Source organism: Doryrhamphus excisus, linkage group LG10 (assembly GCF_037039965.1).
Source record: "Doryrhamphus excisus strain RoL-2023G ecotype Guam linkage group LG10, RoL_Dexc_Guam_v1.1, whole genome shotgun sequence".
Classification (NCBI taxonomy): Eukaryota; Metazoa; Chordata; class Actinopteri; order Syngnathiformes; family Syngnathidae; genus Doryrhamphus; species Doryrhamphus excisus.
In genome coordinates, this window is record NC_136366.1 from 17710936 (window position 1) to 17733109 (window position 22174).

General features: G+C 41.9%; 1 protein-coding gene and 1 long non-coding RNA gene across 2 annotated transcripts; both read right to left on the reverse strand.

The window, feature by feature from the left end:
• Nucleotides 1–7095: 7095 nt before the first annotated feature.
• LOC144901133 (uncharacterized) lies at nucleotides 7096–8090 on the reverse strand. Its single transcript, XR_013629300.1, has 2 exons — nucleotides 7803–8090; nucleotides 7096–7272 (listed from the first exon to the last, which is right to left on the reverse strand). It is a non-coding gene; the product is annotated as an uncharacterized LOC144901133 (long non-coding RNA).
• A 69-nt stretch (nucleotides 8091–8159) lies between these two features.
• Nucleotides 8160–15280, reverse strand: LOC144901170 (ras-GEF domain-containing family member 1B-B-like). Its single transcript, XM_078794355.1, has 12 exons — nucleotides 15215–15280; nucleotides 15015–15134; nucleotides 14803–14940; nucleotides 14033–14215; nucleotides 13817–13879; nucleotides 13606–13683; nucleotides 13400–13502; nucleotides 13158–13237; nucleotides 12882–13073; nucleotides 12596–12719; nucleotides 8345–8523; nucleotides 8160–8249 (listed from the first exon to the last, which is right to left on the reverse strand). The coding sequence occupies exons 1-12, from the start codon at nucleotides 15278–15280 to the stop codon at nucleotides 8160–8162; spliced, it is 1416 nt and encodes a 471-aa protein (XP_078650481.1).
• Between the last annotated feature and the right edge of the window lie 6894 nt (nucleotides 15281–22174).

Here is a 22174-nt window from a genome sequence, read left to right on the forward strand (position 1 = left end):
AATGTTAACACTGTCCTCGTCGTCGTCATGTTGTGGAATGAGTGCGTAAAGCTCCTGAACGTGTAACTGAATAGGTGTAACAGCAGAAGATATCATCTGGGTGCAAATCCTGCGAATAATGGGGACACAAATACATCCACACACTGCCAGAATGCTGACAAAAACTGTCCCTGCCAATGCAATTGTCATTAAAAGTGGCTTCCACTTACTGAAGAAATCAGCGAACCCAGACCACATAGAGGTATCAACACCTGAATGCTCCTTCATCTTCTTGTTTAGGGACTGAAGCCCATCCAAAGCCCTGGTGAGGCTGCCATTTGCTGCTGTATTGTTCGGAATGAACGTGCAACACTTCTCACCAAAAAGGGCGCAGACATGTCCTTTCTCCGCCAGCAACATGTCAAGGGCAATGCGGTTCTGGAAGGCCATCAAAGATGTCGCTGACAATTGCTCATGAATTGCTTGAAAACCATCTTGAGTATAATTTCCTAGCGTCTGCACATTGTAGTGGATGTAGTTGATCCTGTCTACATTTTTATTTATCGTTATCCAAGGAACAATAGATTCCCACCCAGCTGCTATCTGATTAACCAGTTTGTAATCATCAGGAACACCTCGTGGAACACCTATGGCATCGATGTATGTTGGGTCGTTGTCGCTCCATCCTGGTGCTGAGCGCTTGGTCCGATACCAAGAGCTTGGAATGACGGAGGAGAGTCCAGCAAAAAGTTCTTCAGCAGTCAGTTTGTATATGCTTACTGGCAAGATGAGGGTGACAGATGCACACAGTCCTGTGGTATTGTAGGGTAGTCTGTCATAGATGGTGTTTTCTCCACACCACCACCATATGTCACTCCGTGATAAGGGTGTAAAATATTCATCCACAATTTCAGTTTCAAAACACTGAGAAGCACTTAATGAACCCAATATTGTACCAGTTCCAATCCTGTTGATACACGTGAAATTTCCCCTTGCAACTTTATTAGAAAACAGTGGTTTCTTCTTCTCTGGACCTGTAAGAGGGAATGTTTTATCAAACATGGCACAACTTCCTGTAGGATTGGTCTTGGCCATGACCTGTAAGAGACAACTTTTATTCAAGACAGAAGGAACTATTTGTAGTAGTGGTCTTGGTCCCATGCAAACCACACAGTCCTGGTCGGTGGTGTTTGCAGCTTGTTCCGCCATGAGTAACCAGTTGTTGTTTTGGCCTGACACACCAGTAATAACTTGGAACCAGTCATCATTAGTTTGAAGCATTGTTACTTTAACTCCTGCTCTAATTGTTGCTTTAGTAAGTTCTGGCTTCTTTAGCTTAGCCGTATAAGTTTGACATAATTGAATCGGGTAACATGTGTCGTATCCTGTTCTCCATTGGCATAACAAGAACTCCCAGCAGGAGCAGCCTAGCCCCACACACGAAGTATCTTTAGACGGAATTGGGCTTAGAAGTTGTCCTGAACTCAGATCTACGGTTAAGATTAAAGTCTTGCCATTGTTCTTTTCTACAAGTGACAGAAGTGGCCTTTGATATTTAGCATACTCGGTTGTAGTATATGATGACCAGTCATAACCTTGAGGATCTGCCACTAATGTTTCCCAACTCCCTTCTCTATCGTTAATCATATACCAAGGGCTCTTGTCTGGTGTAGCATACACTCCCATGTGACGTAATTGAGCAACTGTTAGGGTGATTACCGTTGTTTTATTTTGTGGAATGCACACTCTGAGTAGGCTGACATGCCGGTGTTGACCACAGGCAGGGTCGGTGATGTTTTGCTTTATGTTTAACTCAGAGTATCGTTTGCCAGGCCGATGTATCTGTAACTGTTCATGTAGCAATAAGCTAATTCCCGTGATAATTAGTCCAAGTGCCGTCGTCAATATTACTGCTACTCCTATTTTTGTTTTAACCTGAGCCATGTCTTCAGGTATTCCCTGGTTGCCTCTAAAGTCTTACAAGGCTGTGGACAATCTTCACCGGGTTTGAGACGACTACACACTAGAAGTGCAGCCCCCTTTGTAGTCGGACTTTACCTTGCAAGACGGTAGGCACCTTGAGAACCCTTCCAACAAGCCCTTTTATTTATTATTTATTATCTTTTTATGCCTTTTTTTTTTTTTTTTATACGATGAGTTCTACAATGTAATTCCTACACTGAATTTGACGATAGGAACAGTTAATTTAGTCATACTTTAGAACCTTTTTGCAATGAGTTAAATGAACCCAAGAACCCCTTTCCGCTATTTTAAGTGCTGTTGGAGTTGTCAATAACACTTGATATGGGCCTTCCCACTTTGGTGAATGCCAATGTTTCTTCTTGATGCTTTTAATCAGAACCCAGTCTCCTGGTTCTACCAGTTGGTCATCCTGTGGAAACACGGACGTTTTGTTGTCTTCAATAAGTGATTCATTTTCACGTTTAATATTATGCAGTACTTTTCTCATATAGTCTGCTAGATTACTATCATCGCTTGTTTCCCATTCATTTTTAAAATAAGGTAATCTGTATGGTCTACCAAATAACATTTCATAAGGCGTTAATCCAGTCACACTTGTTATATTAATGTGTAATTTTACCAAGTCTAAACACTGTGTCCATGGTCTTTTTGTTTCTTCCATACATTTTTTCAGTCTATTTTTAATCGTTCCATTCATTCTTTCAACTAAACCTGCACTTTGTGGGTGATATGCACAGTGTCGTTTTAAATCTATATGGAATGCTTTCCCAATATTATCCAGTATTTGATTTACAAAATGTGATCCGTTATCGCTGTATATTCTTTCTGGTATGCCGTATCTAGGTATTATCTCTTTACATAATGCTTTGGCTACCGTTATTGCATCAGGATGTTTAGTCGGAAATATTTCAACCCATTTGGAAAATGAATCTATTATTACTAGACAGTATTTCTTTCCCTCACTTTGGTTTAATTCTATGAAATCCATATGTATGTGTTGGAATGGATATTCTGGTTTTGGAAACTGTCCTCGTTTTGGTCTCATATTGCCTTGGCTATTGTGTTTAGCGCAAATTAAACATGCTCTACAAAAATTTTTTGAATAGGAAGTAAATCCATAAGTTGTATAAACGGTATTTACTAATCCCACCATCCCCCCTGTTGAGACATGGGACTTCCCATGACTCAATAAAGCAGCCCATTTAAACAAATTTTTAGGTAGGATTGGTTTATGAACGGGTCAACAATATATTCCGTCTAATATTTGTGCTCCCTTCCTGAGCCACATGTCCCTCTCTTGTTTAGGAGATTGTTGTTGCATTTCACGAAGCAAGTCACAACAAATCTGATCCTCCTGTTTCAAACCCTTTTCTTCAGCCTGTAGAACCTTGACTTCCCCTAAGGCCGCTTGCTTAGCTATTTTATCAGCGAATGCATTCCCTAAAGAAATGTCATCCGTTCCTGAGGTGTGCGCAGCACATTTGCATATAGCTAATTTTTTGGGTAAGTGTACGGCATGTAATAATTCTGTCAACAGTTTAGCATGAGTAACCGGTTTCCCCACAGATGTAACCATACCCCTGTTACTCCAGTATTGGGCAAATGTATGGGTAGTAGCATAAGCGTACTGACTATCAGTGTAAATTGTGACATTTTGATCCTTCATTAATTTACAAGCTTCCGTGAGAGCCGTAAGCTCAGCTGCCTGTGCAGAAAAACTTTGTGGCAAGGCACCTGCCCTTAGAACCGTATCGCGTGTAACCACAGCAAAACCTGTCCTCGTCTTCCCCAAGTCATCCTTGCGGGAAGACCCGTCAACAAACAAAATCTGACCCTCAAGCAAGGGTGTGTCCTGCAGATCAGGCCTACTTTTAGATGTTTGTTCAGCCAACGCCTGACAATCATGAGGCACCCCATCCTCACAAGTTGGAATGAGTGTGGCTGGGTTTAATGCTGTGCACCTTTCTATTGTCAAATGGGGTTGTGACAACAGAATAGACATGCATGATAAATGCCTCGCAGGCGACAAAAATGTCATCTTGGTCTGTAGTAGCAAAGCGGAGACAGCATGTGGTACTTTCAACACTAAAGGGTGAAAGAGAACCACATCCGCACTTGATGTCACTGCCAAGGAAGCCGCAACCACCGCTCTAACGCAATGTGGCATTGCGCGAGCAACAGCATCCAATTTAGTCGAAAAACCTTAATCGTTAATTCTTCACCTTCTTCCCCTGTTCACGTTCTTTTGGTAGTATATCTCACTTTCCCCCACGTGGAAGGTGTCCTGCACTTCCTTTTTTTGTTTACTTTTAGTCACTTTTTCAGCATGAGTAGCATGCGTTATGTAGTCATCTAGGCTACCCGATGGTAAAGTTATGTAATGTTTAGCCACCCACTGACTAATTTCTGTTCTTGCTCCTGCATGTAAGGCATTTTTTAATTGTTGTTTGTAGGGCCCCGCTTCCTCATCACTATATGGTAGCCCACTATTTGCCTTGAACACCTTTTCTAATCTGGTACGATAATCCTCAAAAGACTCGTCTGGTTTTTGTTTGCATCTACCTATCTCAGTGTAGTTTGCCCTTTTGCGGAATCTAGTAATCACTCTTTCTATGAGTGGTTCTAGTCGATGGCGTAATGCCATAGAATGTGGAGCAAATGGTCTACCATCGTCATCAGCTGGAGTGTATCCCCCTTTTACATGAAACCAGTCGGGTCCCAAGAGGGTCATCCAGACCTGTTGAACTTCCGTTCCATTCAGATGGTAGGATTGTCTTTTTCCTTTTTCCATTTGAGTCACACATTCAGCTATGTCCTCTTTGGGAGAGGGTATCCCTTCAAGGGCCTTCTTGATGTCATCTTTTGTCCAGGTCCTAAAAACCCTAATTGTCAAATCTTCACCATTTTGACCTGCTCTGGGGTTTGGTAATTCAATGAGGGGACAAAGATCTTCTAGCGGAGGTACATCTTCTGGTAGACGATATGTTCCTGAAGAGAACATGTTTTCTCTACCAGTTACCATTTTCTTTGTCCAATCACCTACACTGCCCTGCGATCTAGTATAAGGCACGTTTGGTGCAGTAGGTGCAGTAGGATGTAACCTAGCTGCACTAGGAGGAGAATAAACTGGTGGTTTATTATCTTCCTCTTTTGGTGACCTTCTGTCCAACATTTCTCTTGCTTCTCTGTACGGCCCTACATACTCATCATCTTCTTTTCTGTGAAACAAAGTGGTTGTTTTATCTCGCTCCCTACATTCTTGTTCCTGTTTTTTATCTCTCTCCTGTTGCTGCCTCTCCTGTTCCTTCTTATCTATTTTAGCCTGCCTTGCTCTTTTTTCACCTGCCTCTCTCTGTCCTGCTATTTTCATCCATACGTAAGTATGCTGAATACCTTCTTTGTTCATTTGTTTTTCCTTACAGTTTGTTTTGTTTCTGATTTTTTGCTGTAAGTCTTTTATTCCCGCCGTAGAAAGTTTGCCGTTAAAATCATATTGTTTTATCCAATATGGTAGCGGTTTTATTGCTTCTGCGTCCTGTTTCTCTACCACTGTCCAATCCTTACATTCTAAATTGTCTATTACCTTTTTACGTTGTTTACTTTGACCTTTTCCCATTTTGACAATTTGGTCCCAACTATGATGAGTGCTCCTAGGGAGTCCTAAATAGTTGGGGATGTTCGTAGTGAGGTGGTGATCAATGCCTTATTGTGGTAATTGTCAAGCTTCTACCCCGGTGAGGGCGGACAATTCTTGCCTTTGCATCCACAACAAGTCACCACTTACAATCTCACTGTTTGGTATGGAGTTCGAAACCTAGTGGTTATCTTACTCCCATTTACACTCTCATACACACTGTACACACTGTCATGCACACTCCTTTAACGCGTTTTCCTTATGCCAGAGGACGCCGCCGTCCTGACAGATTTTACTGTATCTTTCAACAGAGCGAGTCTATCCCTCTCGCGTAGACTTAACTGTATCTTTCAACAGAGCGATCAACAGAGCGAGTCTACCTTCGCGCGGACTTTTACTGGACTTTGTACCTGATAGAGTCTAGAATTGTCAGGGTTTTATACCTTATCGCCTAACTCGTCTCCCCTTGAATACCGGTATTTTATTTCACTTCACACATTCCCTTTTTAAGTGAAATATGTACTCACTCACGCCTCTGTGATCCTGGATCTCCGTCAACCGTCGGATCCCAGCCCGAGAGGGAGGAACCAGTCCCGGAAAGGGTATTGATTGCTGTGGCCACAGACTTGCCTGGATCTCACTCCCACGCTGGAATCCTCAGGTCTATTGGAATCCGGCTCGAAGGACCAATTTAATGTTAGGGTTAAACCCAAAACATTATCACCAACTGTGAAAGAAGACACAAAGACGTGAGATATAGGCTTGCAAGGAGAGTGGATCAGAGACTGTTCAGCAACAAATCCCCAACCAACTCTGAAACAGTCTCTGCTCTCCATCCTTTTATTAAAAGTTAGGTATGCCCTATTACATGAATCTCATCCTAAGGGGAGGGGGAGCAATACAAATTGGTTGAGAACATTGAAGCATTTCTTCAGATAACAGGAATGAATGGTTCAAAGAGACATCCTGGTTCCGGGTGCCTCAAGGACATCCCGTTATCGTGTGCCTGTAAGATGAATCATACAACTGTGTGATATATGTGTGCAATAATAACTTGGATATAAGTTATACAAATGTGTATTCTATGTGTGCAATAGTAACTTGGATAATATAAGGCAATGTAATTAAATGATATATACAGCTTTATTCCAACAGTAATAATAATGCCGGAGGCCAACTCTTTCCCCTTACCAAAGTAGCTCATCAACGAGTCCCACGGGCTGGTGTCCACACCGACATATGATTTCATGCGATTATTCAAAGCTGTGAGACCTTCAATTGCACGAGACAAACGACCACCCGGTGCCGTAATGTTTGGGATGAAAGTGCAACATTCCGTACCAATCATTGCACACACACCATGTTTTTCTGCCAATAACATATTGAGAGCGATACGATTTTGAAAGGACATCAAAGACGTGGCCCGCAACCGTTCACTTACCGCCTTGAAGCCTTCTTCGGTCTGATTGGAGAGGCGCTGTAGATTGTAATGCACATAATTGATGCAATCAACATTTTTATTAACGGTGATCCAAGGGATAATTGACTCAAAACCTGCCGCAATCTGATTGACTAATTTATATTCGTCTGGAACTCTCTCTTGTAACGTTTAGAAGCACTGGTGGACATCATTCCGTCTGGGACCGCCGTGGCAGTTATTCGGCCTCCGACCACACCTACAGACGAAAAAGAACACAGAGTGAGATAAAGAAGTATAGCTAATGACAAAAATGTCAAAACAAAGCCAGGAAGCTTATCCTAAGTGGCATGTAATATAGTTTGCCGCTTGCATGTATGTTGTGTGTGTGTGTGTGTGTGTGTGTGTGCGTTAGTTAATCCAGAAATCGCCTCAGTTGTTGGTTGGGGAGGAGGAGCCCCCAGGGCTCGGGATATCGCCGAGGTGACCTAAGAGATGAGACATCCTGCAGGGCAGGGTGGTCTTTTGGATGAGAGTCGCGACCCCCGCGGTGTAACGAGTACACAACGGTTGTCTGCAAAGCCAAAGCAGAGGCCAACGACTGAACTAGTGGCTAGTGGCTAGCACGAAGGCTAGTGAAGTCCCCGAGTCCCAGTCCAGCCTGGCGTTGGCATGCTTAGAGCCCTTGGCACGCACTAACGCGCGCAAGGGTGCAGTGCGTTCCGCGTAGCAGGGGATGTACTGTCGACTGTAACCACACAGTCCCAAAAAGGACAGCATTTCACCCACCGTGGAAGGCTTGGGATGCCTGAGGATGGACGCACGATGGGCGTCCGACATGGCGTAGCCAGCAGCTGAGAGAACACGACCCAGAAAGGTGACAGTTTTCCTCCAGCATTGTAGCTTTTTGCGTGAGACTTTGAAACCCAATTCGTACAGGCACAGCAGCACGGCTTCTGTGGCCTGCAAACAACAATCAGCAGAGTCAGTGGCGAGGAGGAGATCGTCCATCCATCTGGAAGCTGCAAAACTGACAACACCTGGCGCAAATGATGATTGTACAAACCAGGGTTGTTCTTGAAACCTTGGGGCATGCGGGTGTACTGGAACCGTTGGCCATGATAGGTGAAAGCACAAAAACCTACGTCAAATGGACCGTTGGACCACGCCCCCTCCGGGATGGTGTCCCACATGGGTCCGGAGAGTTCGTGATCTGTCAGTGTTTTTAGCTCGTACCTGTCAATCAAGCGATGTAGAACAACGGACACGTCTGTGCATTGGCACACCACACCATACGCCGACTCCGAGGGAGAGTGTTGTACCTGCGGTACCTCAGGGAGCGGCGTCCAGTCTTTAGCTGCCAACAACCGTTTCACCATGGGACCCGAGGACCGTTGTTCATGTCCTGGGGCCACAGCCAAAGAGATGTGTGGCGCCGAATCAGGGGTGCCTTTGTACCAGGCCTGTTCCAACTTAACAAAATAGACGCTGGCCGCCACCCCCTCAGGACCTGCGAAAAGACGAGAAGAATTTAACCACTACTCCATACCTTCCTGATATGTCATATCCTGTTGTGTGTTGTAAAACTATGTGCAATGTAACGGGGTGGTGGGAGGCATATACGTGGCCTTGGACAGGATCCATGGTTTCCACGTCTCATAGACTGACACCACACTGCTCGGTGACGAAGTCCGAGTCAGAAGGCACCAATAAATGTTGGCTGTTGTGGTTGCCGGCAGTTCTTTGAGCAGTTTTTAGTACTTTAGTACTTTATTTTTTTCAAGACACCATGCATCACTCTAAATTTATCTAAATTTTTTTAAGTAATGAAGACTCTACATCTTGAGTTCTTGAGTCTTATTTGCAAGTATTTGTTCTCTGTGGTCCGACAGTTAAAAACTACCACACATACTGACATTCATTCCATAAAATGCATGTTTTGGGCTGTGGAAGGTTACCATAGTAGGAAGAATAATAAACTCCATATGTATGTATCACTATTATATGAATTAAATGTACTTACTTTGTTGGAAATTCTGCCGGGTGTCTTAGTGGTGCCTGATATCTGCAGTCAGATGTTTCTGTGACAGATCAAAACCTGTTTGTGGTACAGTAAAGTCTCGTTATATCGATATCGGTTATATCGAAGTACTGCTTATTACGATACTATTTTCATTTCCCGGCAAATTTCTAGTCTTTTATGATATAATTAGTTCCGTTAGTACGATACCCGGTTATTATGATAATCCGGTTACTACGATGCCCTTTTCATCTCCCGACAGCCAATTTGGTCTGCTTATATCGATACAAAAGCAGCTTAAATCAATCTTTGCTTAAGGATTTCAATACCAAAAAAGAACACGGCGAACGGCTGCTTCCAGTCAACTTTATTTTTCACACTTCCACCACCAGAGCACAGCACACACACCGATTCCCGCACTTCCTGGTTCACAGGTCATGCTCAACCCGTCCCACATAGCTGGCCAAACATGCCTGCAACAGAAGAACCAACTGACATAGCATACACACCTATTCCAACGAAGACACAAGCGTACAAATACATGTATTTAATTGTGTTGTATTCAGGTATCTTTTTATCGCTTGCAATAATCACTGTTTTTCATATGTACATGCTGGCGTTCGTGGTTTCTCTCGTGTGTATAGATTCTATACCAGGGGTGGGCAAACTTTTTGACGCGTGGGCCGCATTGATATGACAAAATTTACGGGGGGCGGCAGACTATATATTTTACACGTAACAGTCCACCTGGTATTATTGTATCTGTAAAATTGTCATGCAATCTGCTATTATTATTTATTATTTTATATTTATATATAAATATTTTAAAAATAATAAAATATTATAATAATTACAATAAAATTAAAACAATAATTATTATATGATTATTATGTAAAATATGCAAATATAACAATAATATTATATATAATTAATATAATAATTAGCATTAATATAATAATTATAATAATCATAATAATCTAATAATATTACTATTATTATTATTATGTGCTTGTGTCCCTTTTTCAGGAGCACTTTGTAAACAACAGACCATGTCAAAAAACAAAATTGATAAAACCATCAAAAGGTTGGCTCAGGCCATGATGCCAGGTTGTATGTTGAGTTTAAATGAAATACTTTGGAAAGATTGGGTGGGCCGTATTCAAACACTTGGCGGGCCGGATGTGGCCCCCGGGCCGTAGTTTGCCCACCCCTGTTCTATACACACGAGAGAAACCACGAACGCAGTTGGTTCTTCTGTTGCAGGCACGTGTTTGGCCAGCTATGTGGGGCGGGTTGAGCATGACCTGTGAACCAGGAAGTGCGGGAATCGGTGTGTGTGCTGCGCTCTGGTGGTGGAAGTGTGAAAAATAAAGTTGACTGGAAGCAGCCGTTCGCCGTGTTCTTTTTTGGTATTGAAATCCTTAAGCAAAGATTGATTTAAGCTGCTCGACATTGTTCTATACTATAGAACAATGTCGAGTGCATTATTGCCCACTTTTAATGCAGTTCGGCGCAGGATCGGATATATCGACAGTCCGGTTATATCGATATTTTTTCCGACTCCCGACAATCGATATAACAAGACTTTACTGTATTTGTGTTGGCCCCGCCCCCCACTTCTCTCTCTCTTTTTCTCTCTCTGTTTAGGTTACTGCAATATCTGATGCAATACCAATACCTAATGCAGGTGAACTCCCGATAAACAAGATCACAGCAGAGGAACCAGAGTACTGACACAGACATCAGTGTTGTTACTGAGCAGGTCTACAAGAACTAAATTGAAAGCTTTTAAAATAAAATACGAATAGAAAATACTTATCTTCTACAAGATGGATGGATGGATTCTATATTATACTCCTACTGCACTGATATCATGGCTCGGTCCATTCAATAATGGCATAATAAGGTTTCACTCTCCCAGGTGTTCACATGATCCAGGAGATGTATGGCTATGAATGGAATGATGAGATTAATTTCATGGTTGGCGTTACGTTGGAGTAGACTTAATATCGTTGGACATGAAGACATGAATATGGACTAAACTAACGACTAAGTATGACTTTATGAGGCCTTGTCTTGACTACTGTAAGTATTACTTTTATGGGGCGTTGTCTTGACTTGAAGTCTGTGAACTATGGGAGGAACTACCTAATGAGAACGGGTAGAGCCACAAATGGACTTCAATTTTTGCAACCATGCGACTGTTAGCACAGCTCCATTAGGAACATTAGTAGAATGACTTTTAGTAGAATCTCTCTTCTAGTTTTTTCTCATTCTTTCTATCCCGTTGATGTGAGGTCAGGGGAAGCAGGTGAGGTAAAGAGCATCACGAAATACAAACAATAATAGTCATCTTTTATTATATTGTGGTTGGAATAGCGCTCCCTCTCTGTAATCACGATTTTTCAAAAAATAATGACTAAATGATCGCTGTTTTATGGTTGAATACGACCTATTAGTAAATACAAAATGTCTGTTTAAGCAAATTGTATGTATTCTTGCCCTAAATCAATGCTACTATGTTATTTTCTGTCATGCCCCCCAATGGACATATATTCAAGAGTCATATTGCAGAGCGTATTTAGAGTGGAATTTCATGTTGAGTACGATAAATAAAAAAAAAATGAATGAGGAACTGCTAACATGTTTGTTATCATGTTTATATGGCTACTATATTGGATAATACAAATGTAAAGGTGATTATATGGGTGTTATTTAATATTTAGAGGGTTCTAATAATGTTGCACGGCGGACAAATGGTTAGCACCTCACAGCTAGGAGACCCGAGTTCAACTCCACCCTCGGCCATCTCTGTGTGGAGTTTGCATGTTCTCCCCGTGCATGCGTGGGTTTTCTCCGGGTACTCCGGTTTCCTCCCACATTCCAAAAACATGCTAGGTTAATTGGCCACTCCAAATTGTCCATAGGTATGAATGTGAGTGTGAATGGTTGTTTGTCTATATGTGCCCTGTGATTGGTTGGTGACCAGTCCAGGGTGTACCCCGCCTCTCGCCCGAAGACAGCTGGGATAGGCTCCAGCACCCTGGTGAGGATAAGCGGTAAAAAATGAATGAATGAATGAATGATTTCTTATGAGAAAAAATCTATTTGGTTAGCATCCGTTTTGGTTTGAGTAAGACCTTTTGGACTGAAACCATGGCCTCAGAGTCTCATCCCCAAAGCATTTAGATGAATAAAATTATCTGCCCCAATGGCTGAGCAGAACAAAAGTGAGTGAGCATCCTGAATGATGCTGGACTGATGGGACAGAGGATCTTCAGAGAAAGAAAGGAATATAAGAATGGTTTTGAATGGTTTATTGTTTTTTCTTTTTTTTTAATTTTTGTGTGAGGAACCCCCAAAAAGATGGACGGCTGTCCTTCACGATGCCTTCAGAGATCAGATGGAGCTCTGCAGAAACAAAACACCACACATAACTTTAACTAATTGTCTCATAAAAAAATGATACATTCATCCCTAATCCACATGCAGTCATTTTTATCCATATAATGTACATGATAAAGTATAAAACAAGACAAGATATAACAGCGGGTTGATTTACCGTCTTCGGTGATGATCGGCATGGTGATGAGAAACTGAAGGATTGTCTCATCTCTGTGGAATGGGCATATGGCCTGACGCCAGAGCAGAAACTGGCTGATCGGCTTTGTAATATCCTCCAGTTTCTGAAAAAAAAGAAAACACATTTGAGTCAAATCTAATCATAGCTACCTACACTTACATACACTATACTCATCCATATTTTATTTATTACATTTGTGTGGTTTATTTGGTTAAAGTACAGATTAATGATGAAAACTGAGGTATGTGTTTAATTGTGTACCAACCTCGAGGTTGATGTGTCCATTAGGAAGCCTGCTAGCACAGCTTTCATCCAGGAAGAAGATGTCCTTCATGAGAAGACAGAAGAAAGGAATGACAATCTTCTCCTGGGTGCTGTCAGCAGTGTTGGACATCTCAGTGGCGTCATGGAGCGCAGTGCGATAGTTCTTGAAGTTATAGGATGGGTCCATCAGGTTCTGAGACAACCAAGAATAAGGCAATGATAGTGTACTGTGTCCTCCATGATGGTATTTAGTATTTGGTCATGTGATTTTTCTCACCTCTAAGGTTTTAAACCTGTGAGTGTTGTCTTTATTCCAGGTCTTTTTCAGCTTGGAAATACAGTTCATGTTCATCCCCGCTGAAAGGTAGAATCACAGATTTAGTGACACACACAAAAAGAGTCCATCTGTGCTTTTTTTGTAAGACAACAATACTTCACTATCAGGTCTAGAAAAAGAAAAAAGAAAAACTCAAAAGCTGGAACAAAAGGCAGCAGAGTTCATGGTAAAAAAATACTCACCAATGATGGCCATTAGGGAGTTGAAGTTTCCAATATCCAAACACTGCTGAGCCACATCGATGAAGAACTTGACCACTCCATCTCTGTGTTTCTTCTTGGTCGGCTGCAATGCCAGAACACGAATAAGTCACAGACTCCTAAACAACCCGTATGGAGCGCCATGAAATCTTTACAAGCTGACTAAATGCAAACACCAGTGAACATACCATACAGATCTCAGTAGCCACAAGGGAGCTCAGTCTGTTGAACCACCTCACATAAGCCTCAAGGTTGCTGCCCTGACACTGAAAACATGCACATGAGAGACAAAAAAGACCAACACACAAACACCTGTAAGTCAGTAAGTAGGGAAAATTGGTCATGTAATGTTTTAAGTCCAGACACACACAGACATAATAACTGTCACTGCACATCTACCTGAGGGTTCTTCACTGCAAATGATTGGGTGAACTCCTCCGGCCCGATCAAACTCATCCTGTCCTGGAAGAAAAAGAATCAGCAATAAAAGTTAAATGGTGATGAAGAAAAATCTTTCAAAGTTGTATTTGTACCCCACAACCACATATTTACTATATGACTAAAGGTGTGGTTAGTGTACAATATCATACTATGGAGTCCCAAGTAAGTGCTTACTATTTCAATGTGTGTGAGCTGCTGGGCGAAGATGATGGGGTCATCGCACATGCTCAGTATGCCGCTTCTTTCCTCCGGTTCCGGTGAGGCAGGATGCTCGGCTAGCATGGAGTTTAGCACAGCGAATGTTGACTTGCGTTTCATAAGACGGTCAGTCGCCTGCTGTATGTCTCGTAGTGAGTACTAGTGACAAAAAGAAAGGGAAAAAATATATCATATGAATAGAAAGTGATGACGAGTGAACTGTGTGTCAGTGCCATTAGCTGACCAAAAGTCGCATATGCACCATCTAGTGAACAAATGAGTTTAGCGTCCTCTAGTGGACAGAACAAAAAGTAGCATCAGTGCAGTCCAATGGAATTGAATGGGGATTTACAGCTCTATAATATAGTATATAATATAGTTAGTGTCATCTAGTGTGGTAATTTTCAACCACTGTGCCGTGGTGCACTAGTGTGCCGTGAGGAATTATCACTTTTTTTATGAAATTAACATTTATTCATAATTTTCTGCAAATATTATGTAATTGTCTAGTGTCCGTGGTGTAACGACTGCCCGAGCAATGTAATATTCGTCCGTGTGGGAACACGAAGCTGATTGCATCGTTCCTACAATAGACTAGTGATGCACGTGAGAGGTCATGGCGACATTTTGTAACATTTTCGGTTAGTGATGTGCCGCAAGATTCCCCCCCCCCAAAAAAGGTGGCTCAGGAAAGGTGGAGAAACACTGATCTCGTGTTTGATGTACGGAGGAAATGTGACACTAACCTCGTCCACGCCAGCTACATGATGTGTTATATCTCTGAGAGAACGCATCATCCGCTCATCGCTGAAGTCGTGTGGAAAGGCCTCAGTCCACTCAGTCATCAGCTGCACCAGCTTCTTCGCCTCTTCGTAGAGACGTATCTGAAGAAACATCAAATGTAAGCATAAATACCTTGTCAGTTATTACAACTTGTTGTCAGTTGTAATCTACAGACCTGATCTAGCAGGTCATCTCCAGAGCCCTGCTCCAAACACAAGTGGCAAACTCGTGTCATTAGATCATAGGGCTGCAGGAAGAGACGTGAAGTCAACAGGAAGTTGAAGGCGTACGGCTTCTAATGATGTGAAGGACACAGAAGGGGATGGTGAGGACAAGTGAGGCTGACAAGTGCATTGACAGAAAGATGGAACTCACATCAGGGTAGTAATCCATGTGTTGGATCAGCGCCTCAAGAGATGCTGAAACCAAATTGTTTGCCATTTGCCTGTAATTGAACATGTTCACCTGCAAACAAGACAATAAACAACAAAATATTATTTTCATTCTCGAAGTCAACGTGTAAGTAAACAAGTGCAAGTTAGTCGTTATATTTCATATTATAATGAACACGTTACTACACACAAATCACACGTTACCAGCCTGTAAAAATTAACAAAACTAACCAACAAAGCAGAACATCTAATATCAGCAAATTGTTTTACGATGTATTTCTTTTAAGCCGTGCGTTTTATTTTTTCCAGCGTACCTGTCCAATGATGCAGCTCAACGTTCCGTTAGCCGTTAGATGAAAATTATTTATTAATTGTTCGTTCGATGTACTTTCCATCCGATTGACGTTATTTTATCTTTATATTTTTACAATAAATACACAAAACTGTGTTACAACTGGAACTTTATGCAATTAGACAATTAGAAAATCGCACTTACCATCGCAATGATGCAGTTCAACGACGTTAGAAAGTATCCTGTCGATGTATTTTTTCACTAAAAATCCAGACAAAACAAATCAATCTTCAAGCAGGTTGTTCGTGATGCTGTCAGATCCCTTGGGTGTTTACCCTCCTGATATTTCAAGCACAGTAAACTTGATCTCTGGAGGCCCGATAAACCTGACCAATCAGGGCCAGGTGAAAAGTCTCACGTGGGATCAAGGGGACCAATCGCAGCAGACGACGTAAACTGTTCAGTTGCTGCCATCCATCCATCCATTCATCCATTTCTATACCCTGTAAGAAAAATAAAAAATAAAAAATAAAAAATTATGACTATAATTATTTGAATTATTATCTAGTTATCTATCAATCAAATGGTTGTTTGTGTACATGTTTAAACTTTGACATTATCTAATAGCATTATAGAGGAGAAATAACCCATATATTCATGGGAATTTCTTTTAAAAATATTTCTATATTAAATAATTCATTAAAACTACAGGCGGCACAATTTTAATGATAAATTATGAATTGATATGAATTGATTTAAAATCACGAAGAACTAAAAAAGAAGGTGGTTTTAAGAAGTGTTAAAACAAAATGTAGCAGTTGTCATGCAATGCTATGAATGTAATTGCTAATATTTGATCAATGTAGACATTTACTTGTCCTGATCCCCTTGCCCTGCTGCGATTGGTCCGCTTGGTACAACGTGGTCCCACTTCTGCGCTATGATTGGTCAGGTTTACAGGGCCTCTGGAAGTCAAGTGGCGGGTTGCTTGCTAGCAACGGATAACCTGCTGAAATCACTTTTGTGTGGCTCGTGAGTGACAGAAGTAAAAAAAAATAGACCGTTTTAATTTCTGACGGTTCACCGAACTTAATTCAGCTATATCACTCGAAAGGTCGGTGTGATTTGAAAAATTGTTCTGTTAAATAACGTCCCAGTTTTAACTTCCGATACAGTTTTACATATTTGTCGTTAAGTGTACTTAACGTCGCTCAGGTGGAAAGTGCATCGAACGAACGGCTGTGTAACGGCTAATGGAACGTTAGTGTACTGTAAGAAATAAAACCCCTAAAACTTTGAAATTCTTATTATTAGTAGTAACATACCTCTTTCTATCCACTAGATGGCACTAACTGCTGTCATTTGGCATACACTACATGACAGCTGCCATGCTGGATTCAATCCACTCGATGGCACATTTATCTCTGTTCGGCCCATTAGACTGCACTCATACTTTTTATTTTGAGAAGGTACTGACATGCCTCTCCACTGTTGGCAAAGTCATTATCACACAATTTCTGTCCACTAGATGGCACTAACACGTCTCATTTGGTCCACTGCATGGTGCAGATGCTTCTTTTGGTCAGCTAATGGCACTGAAAAAGTCACTTTCTATTCATATGATATATTTCTTCCCTTCCTTTTTGTCACTAGTACTCATTGCGAGACATACAGGAGATGCCCCACCGTTTTATGAAACGCCAGTCAACACTCATCCAATATGAAAAGGAATTCACTGGATTTTCTACGCTGAAAAAGTCCTGGAATATAAAGACAGGAGAAGATTGTCATTCCTTTCTTCTGTCTTCCCATGAAAGACATCTTCTTCCTGGATGAAAGCTGTGCTAGCAGGCTTCCAAATGGACACATTAACCTTGAGGTTGGTCCACAATTAAACACACACACACATTGACTTAGTGACACATTAAGAAATAAATGAGTAATCACAATGCTATGATGTAACAATGCCACCTTGTGGATGTGTATAGCACACAATTGCTTGTGTACAGTTGTCCCTCATTTATAACGTAGAATTGGTTCCAGACCAACAATAAATTAATTTCTATGATAATGTTAATAAATGGATAGACCATAGAAAAACATGTTTATGACTTTCTAAATATGTTATTTAAACATCATTGGAGACCTGTTGACATGACATAACACCTCAATAGTCACCTAACCAGTTAGCCTTGAATTTATTTGTTCTTAACTTAACTTCATGCAGTGTTAAAGGGGACCTATTATGCTTGGCCCTTTGTAATGTATAGAGTGATGAAAAATTATTATAACATATTGAAAACTTCATTTAAGCTGTCTATCGTCTTGTATTTGGGTGAACCATGTAAACATGTATTATAGTTAATATTTTAAGGTATGAACATTTGTATGAATCAGTTGTCTGTACATTTAATCAAAATTGGATCAACCCAATCAATATGATGATATGCTAAGAAGTTCTCTATATGTATTTATATATAAATATAAGTAGTATGGACTTTTGCCAAGGCTGCCCTTTGTCACCGATTCTGTTCACAATTTTCATGGACAGAATTTCTAGGCGCAGCCAAGGTGTTGAGGGAGTCCAGTTCGGGGGCCTTAGAATCTCATCTCTGCTATTTGCAGATGATGTGGTTCTTATGGCTTCTTCGGGCTGCAACCTTCAGCGTTTACTGGGACGGTTTGCATCTGAGTGTGAAGCTTCTGGGATGAGACTCGGTACCTCCAAATCAGAGGCCATGGTTCTCAGTCGGAAAAGGGTGGAGTGCTCCCTCCGGGTTGGGAATGAGGTCCTGCCCCAGGTGGAGGAGTTTAAGTACCTCGGGGTCTGGGTGGCGTGTGAGGATGGGGAGCATGCTCCTCGGAGTGGGGCCTGCTGGGGGGGCGGTGCTCTTCCGGGCGTTTGGGTGTCTGCTGCCACTTGTCCTATGCTCTGCTGCATCGCTGTCCCTGTCTTTGCCCATCCCCAGTCTTGCCTTATGGCTCGTCGGGGATGGTTCTCCGGTACGTGGGTGGAGCGCTGCTGGTTCTGGGGGGGGGGTTGGCCCTCCCGGTGGATGGTGGGGTCCGTCGGTGGCCTTGCGCTGGTCTTTACTCCTCGGCTCTGGTGGCCTCCCCATGACTTGGAGCTATGGCTCTCCCTCACGGGGGTGAGCTGCCCGGCGGGTGTCGTCCGGTGCGGTGGAGCACCTCACCACTCGCCTGCTCGCCCCCTCCGCTTGCTCATGTGCGGGCCTCCTCCCCTCACCCACTCCTTTGTCTGCCACACTGCCGTAGCCCTGATGCCGTGGTCGAGGGGAGTCTGGAGGTGCTATGCCTTGGCGGTCCGTACCTCCCTGGGCTCGGGGCCTGGTTGGGGGTCTGGGACCCCTGGGTCCCCCGCCCTGTGAAATGCCTGGCTTCTAATGTGGTACCAGGTGCCAGTAATCACCTTCCTGTGTGGTAATCAATGTGTCCCAACTTAAATCTAAGACGTGTCCAGTAACATACCACCAATAACTAGCATATGTCTCCCATGACACCTGATGTCTATTTGAAAATCCTTTCAACGATGATATGGGTATTTGGTAGTCGAATTTGGGGCTATGGTCATACATATGGAGTTGTTGTATGCCCACCTAATTATCCAAGGTGTTTGTTCGATCTGCGTTTGTGATCGGTTAGGGTCCCCACCCTTCTTTTCTGCATGTTAAGATTTTTATTTTTATTTTATTATTTTATTATTTTATTTTTTATTTTTTTCCTTTCTACTTTTATTTTGATGCGTCTGAGTGATCATCTTACCTGCAGGCTTGCAACCCCTCCTAATAACACAACAGAGTTGTGGACAATCTTCACCGGTTTGAGACGACTGCAAACTAGAATTACAGCCCCCTTTGTAGCCGGACTTCCTCTGAAGGTCGTTGAGGAGCTACAAATCTACAGCAGATACCACAATGCTATTATCATGACGCAAATAGGTACAGTTAGGGTAAATACTAAGATGGAGATGGATAATTTAGTCATAGTTTATCACTGTAAATTTTTTTCTGGAATACCATAGCGTGGAATTATGTCTTTGCATAGAGCTTTAGCTACTGTTAGTGCATCTGGATGTTTTGTAGGAAACAGTTCTATCCATTTTGAAAATGAGTCTATTATCACTAAACAGAATCTTTTCCCTTCACTGTTGTTGAGTTCAATGAAGTCCATGTGTATTTCTTGAAATAAGTATTGTGGTTCTTTGAAATTGGCCACGCCGAGGTCGCAAGCTGCCCTGGGCATTGTTTTTTGCACACGTTAAACACGCTCTACAAACATTTTTTGAATAAGAATTAAATCCCTACGTAGTAAAGTGGGTGTTAATAGCACACTATTGTGCCACAGCACATCCCTCCTGTTGAGACATGTGTAAAACCATGGCTCAAAATAGCGTCCCACTTATGCAAAAAAAAAATGTTTTTTTTCCAAGATTGTTTTATGATTTGTCGACATATTAACATTTTTGTCCAGGATTGCTTTATTCCTTAGCCAGTGGTCAATTTCTTGCTTTGGACTCTGTTGTTACATGTCTGCCAGGATCTCAAAGTGTACTTGTAATAATTTTTTTTTTTCTGTGTTAAGATGGTTCAGTTCTTTTAGTGCCGCTTGTTTTACCATTTTATCAGCAAACATATTTCCTAAAGATATTGGATCCGAATTATTAGTATGTGCCGTGCATTTACATACAGCAATTTGTTTTGGTAATTGCACTGCTTCTAGTAAGGTTGTTAATAATCCTGCATGAGTTACTGGTTTTCCCGTTGATGTTATCATACCTCTGTTTTGCCAATATTGTGCAAAGATATGTACTGTTGAATATACATATTGGCTATCAGTATAAATTGTCACCTTTTGACCTTTCATTAATTTGCATGCTTCTGTAAGCGCTATGACTGCATAGCCTGTTATTGTTTTTCCCAAATAATTTTTCCTTTGAGGAAGCATCTACAAAATCACCCCTTTTTGTTAGTGTCTGATCTAATAAGTCTGGTCTACACTTTGCAGTTTGTGTTGTTAGCTCATAACAATCACGTGGTTGGCCTTCCTCAGGGAATGGTAGAAGGGTAGCTGGGTTGAGCGTGGTGCATCGCTCAAGTGTTAAATGTGGTTTAGCTTCATTTAAGATTGCTTGTTTTCTGTCTGTTAGAATGGTTCGCCCTTGTCCTGTCAACTGATGGCCTAAATACTTCACTGATTGCTTACAAAATTGTAGTTTGTCTTTACTCACTTTATGGCCTTCTTTCGCTAATTGACTTCCTAGCATGACTTCCTATCTGGTGACGCTAGTAGGATGTCATCTACATATAATAATTTCTGGCTTCCATTTGGGGGTTCAAACGTGGACATACTGGCCATCATTGCTTGTGAATAAATTGTCGGGCTTTCACAATATTCTTTTGGTAAGCGTGTGTACGTATATATATATATATATATTTTTTTTTTCTTTTTACTGCAAATGTAAATGCGAACCTGAACTTTCTTTCTCTATTTGAATGGAGAAGAATGCCTGATGTCTACTACGGTGAACCATGTGACATCTGTTGGTAAAGAATTTAACAATGTGTGTGGGTCAGGCACACAAGGTGCTCTCGCCACCACAGTTTGATTTACAGCTTGTCCTGTATCATTCTCCATCCCACAGAGAGTGGCACTTTTTTTTTCACTGGGAAAATAGGGATGTTACATGGTGGGTTATCGCATTCTACTAAGACTTAAGTTTTTAACAAATCTTCTATTGCTGGTTTTATTCCTTCATATGAATTTAGTTTTATTAGGTGTACTTGTACTTATACTACTGGTTCATCATTTGGTTCTGGTTGTATTTGTTAAGACAAGCCTAGTCATGCTGAATATAGCTTTTGGATTTAGCGAATTCAGCAGCATGTGTGGATCTGCAACACACAGAGATCTTTGGATTACTGCGTTGTTTACTGCTATTAAGTCCTGAACCATCCTCCACCCTGTTGATGGAGGTGCCTTTTTCACAGGAATATTGGTGTGTTTACTGGGGAGTCAGCACATTCTATTAGTACACCTGCCTTCTTTAGATCTTCAATCACTGGCTCTATTCCTGCCATTGCATCTGGTTTTAGAGGGTATTGTTTTATCCTGGGACGATGCTCTGTTTTGGGTCTAATTATGACAGGTGCTGCTCCTTTCGCTAATCCTACGTCTGTCATTTGAGGTGTACACTGCGGGGGTTGCTCCCGGGGAAAAGTCTCGGCGGTGGCAGAGTGGCCCACTCCCAAGTCTCGTAAAGATGTTCAAAGATTTCTGGGATTTGCTAATTTTTATCGTAAATATATCAGAAATTTTAGCTCGGTAGCCTCTCCTCTCCATGCCCTCACCTCTCCGCACAAACCATTTCACTGGACTTCTGAGTGTGAGAAAGCTTTTGTGAAGCTTAAGGAGAGCTTCACCACAGCCCCGGTGCTGGCCATCCCTGATCCCCATCTGCAGTTCGTGGTTGAAGTAGATGCATCAGATATTGGAGTCGGAGCCGTCCTGTCCCAGATCGGTACAAAAGACGCTAAACTGCATCCATGTACCTTTCTGTCTAAAAAATTGTCTTCGGCAGAGTGCAATTACGACATTGGGGATCGCGAGTTATTGGCAGTCAAGACGGCTCTT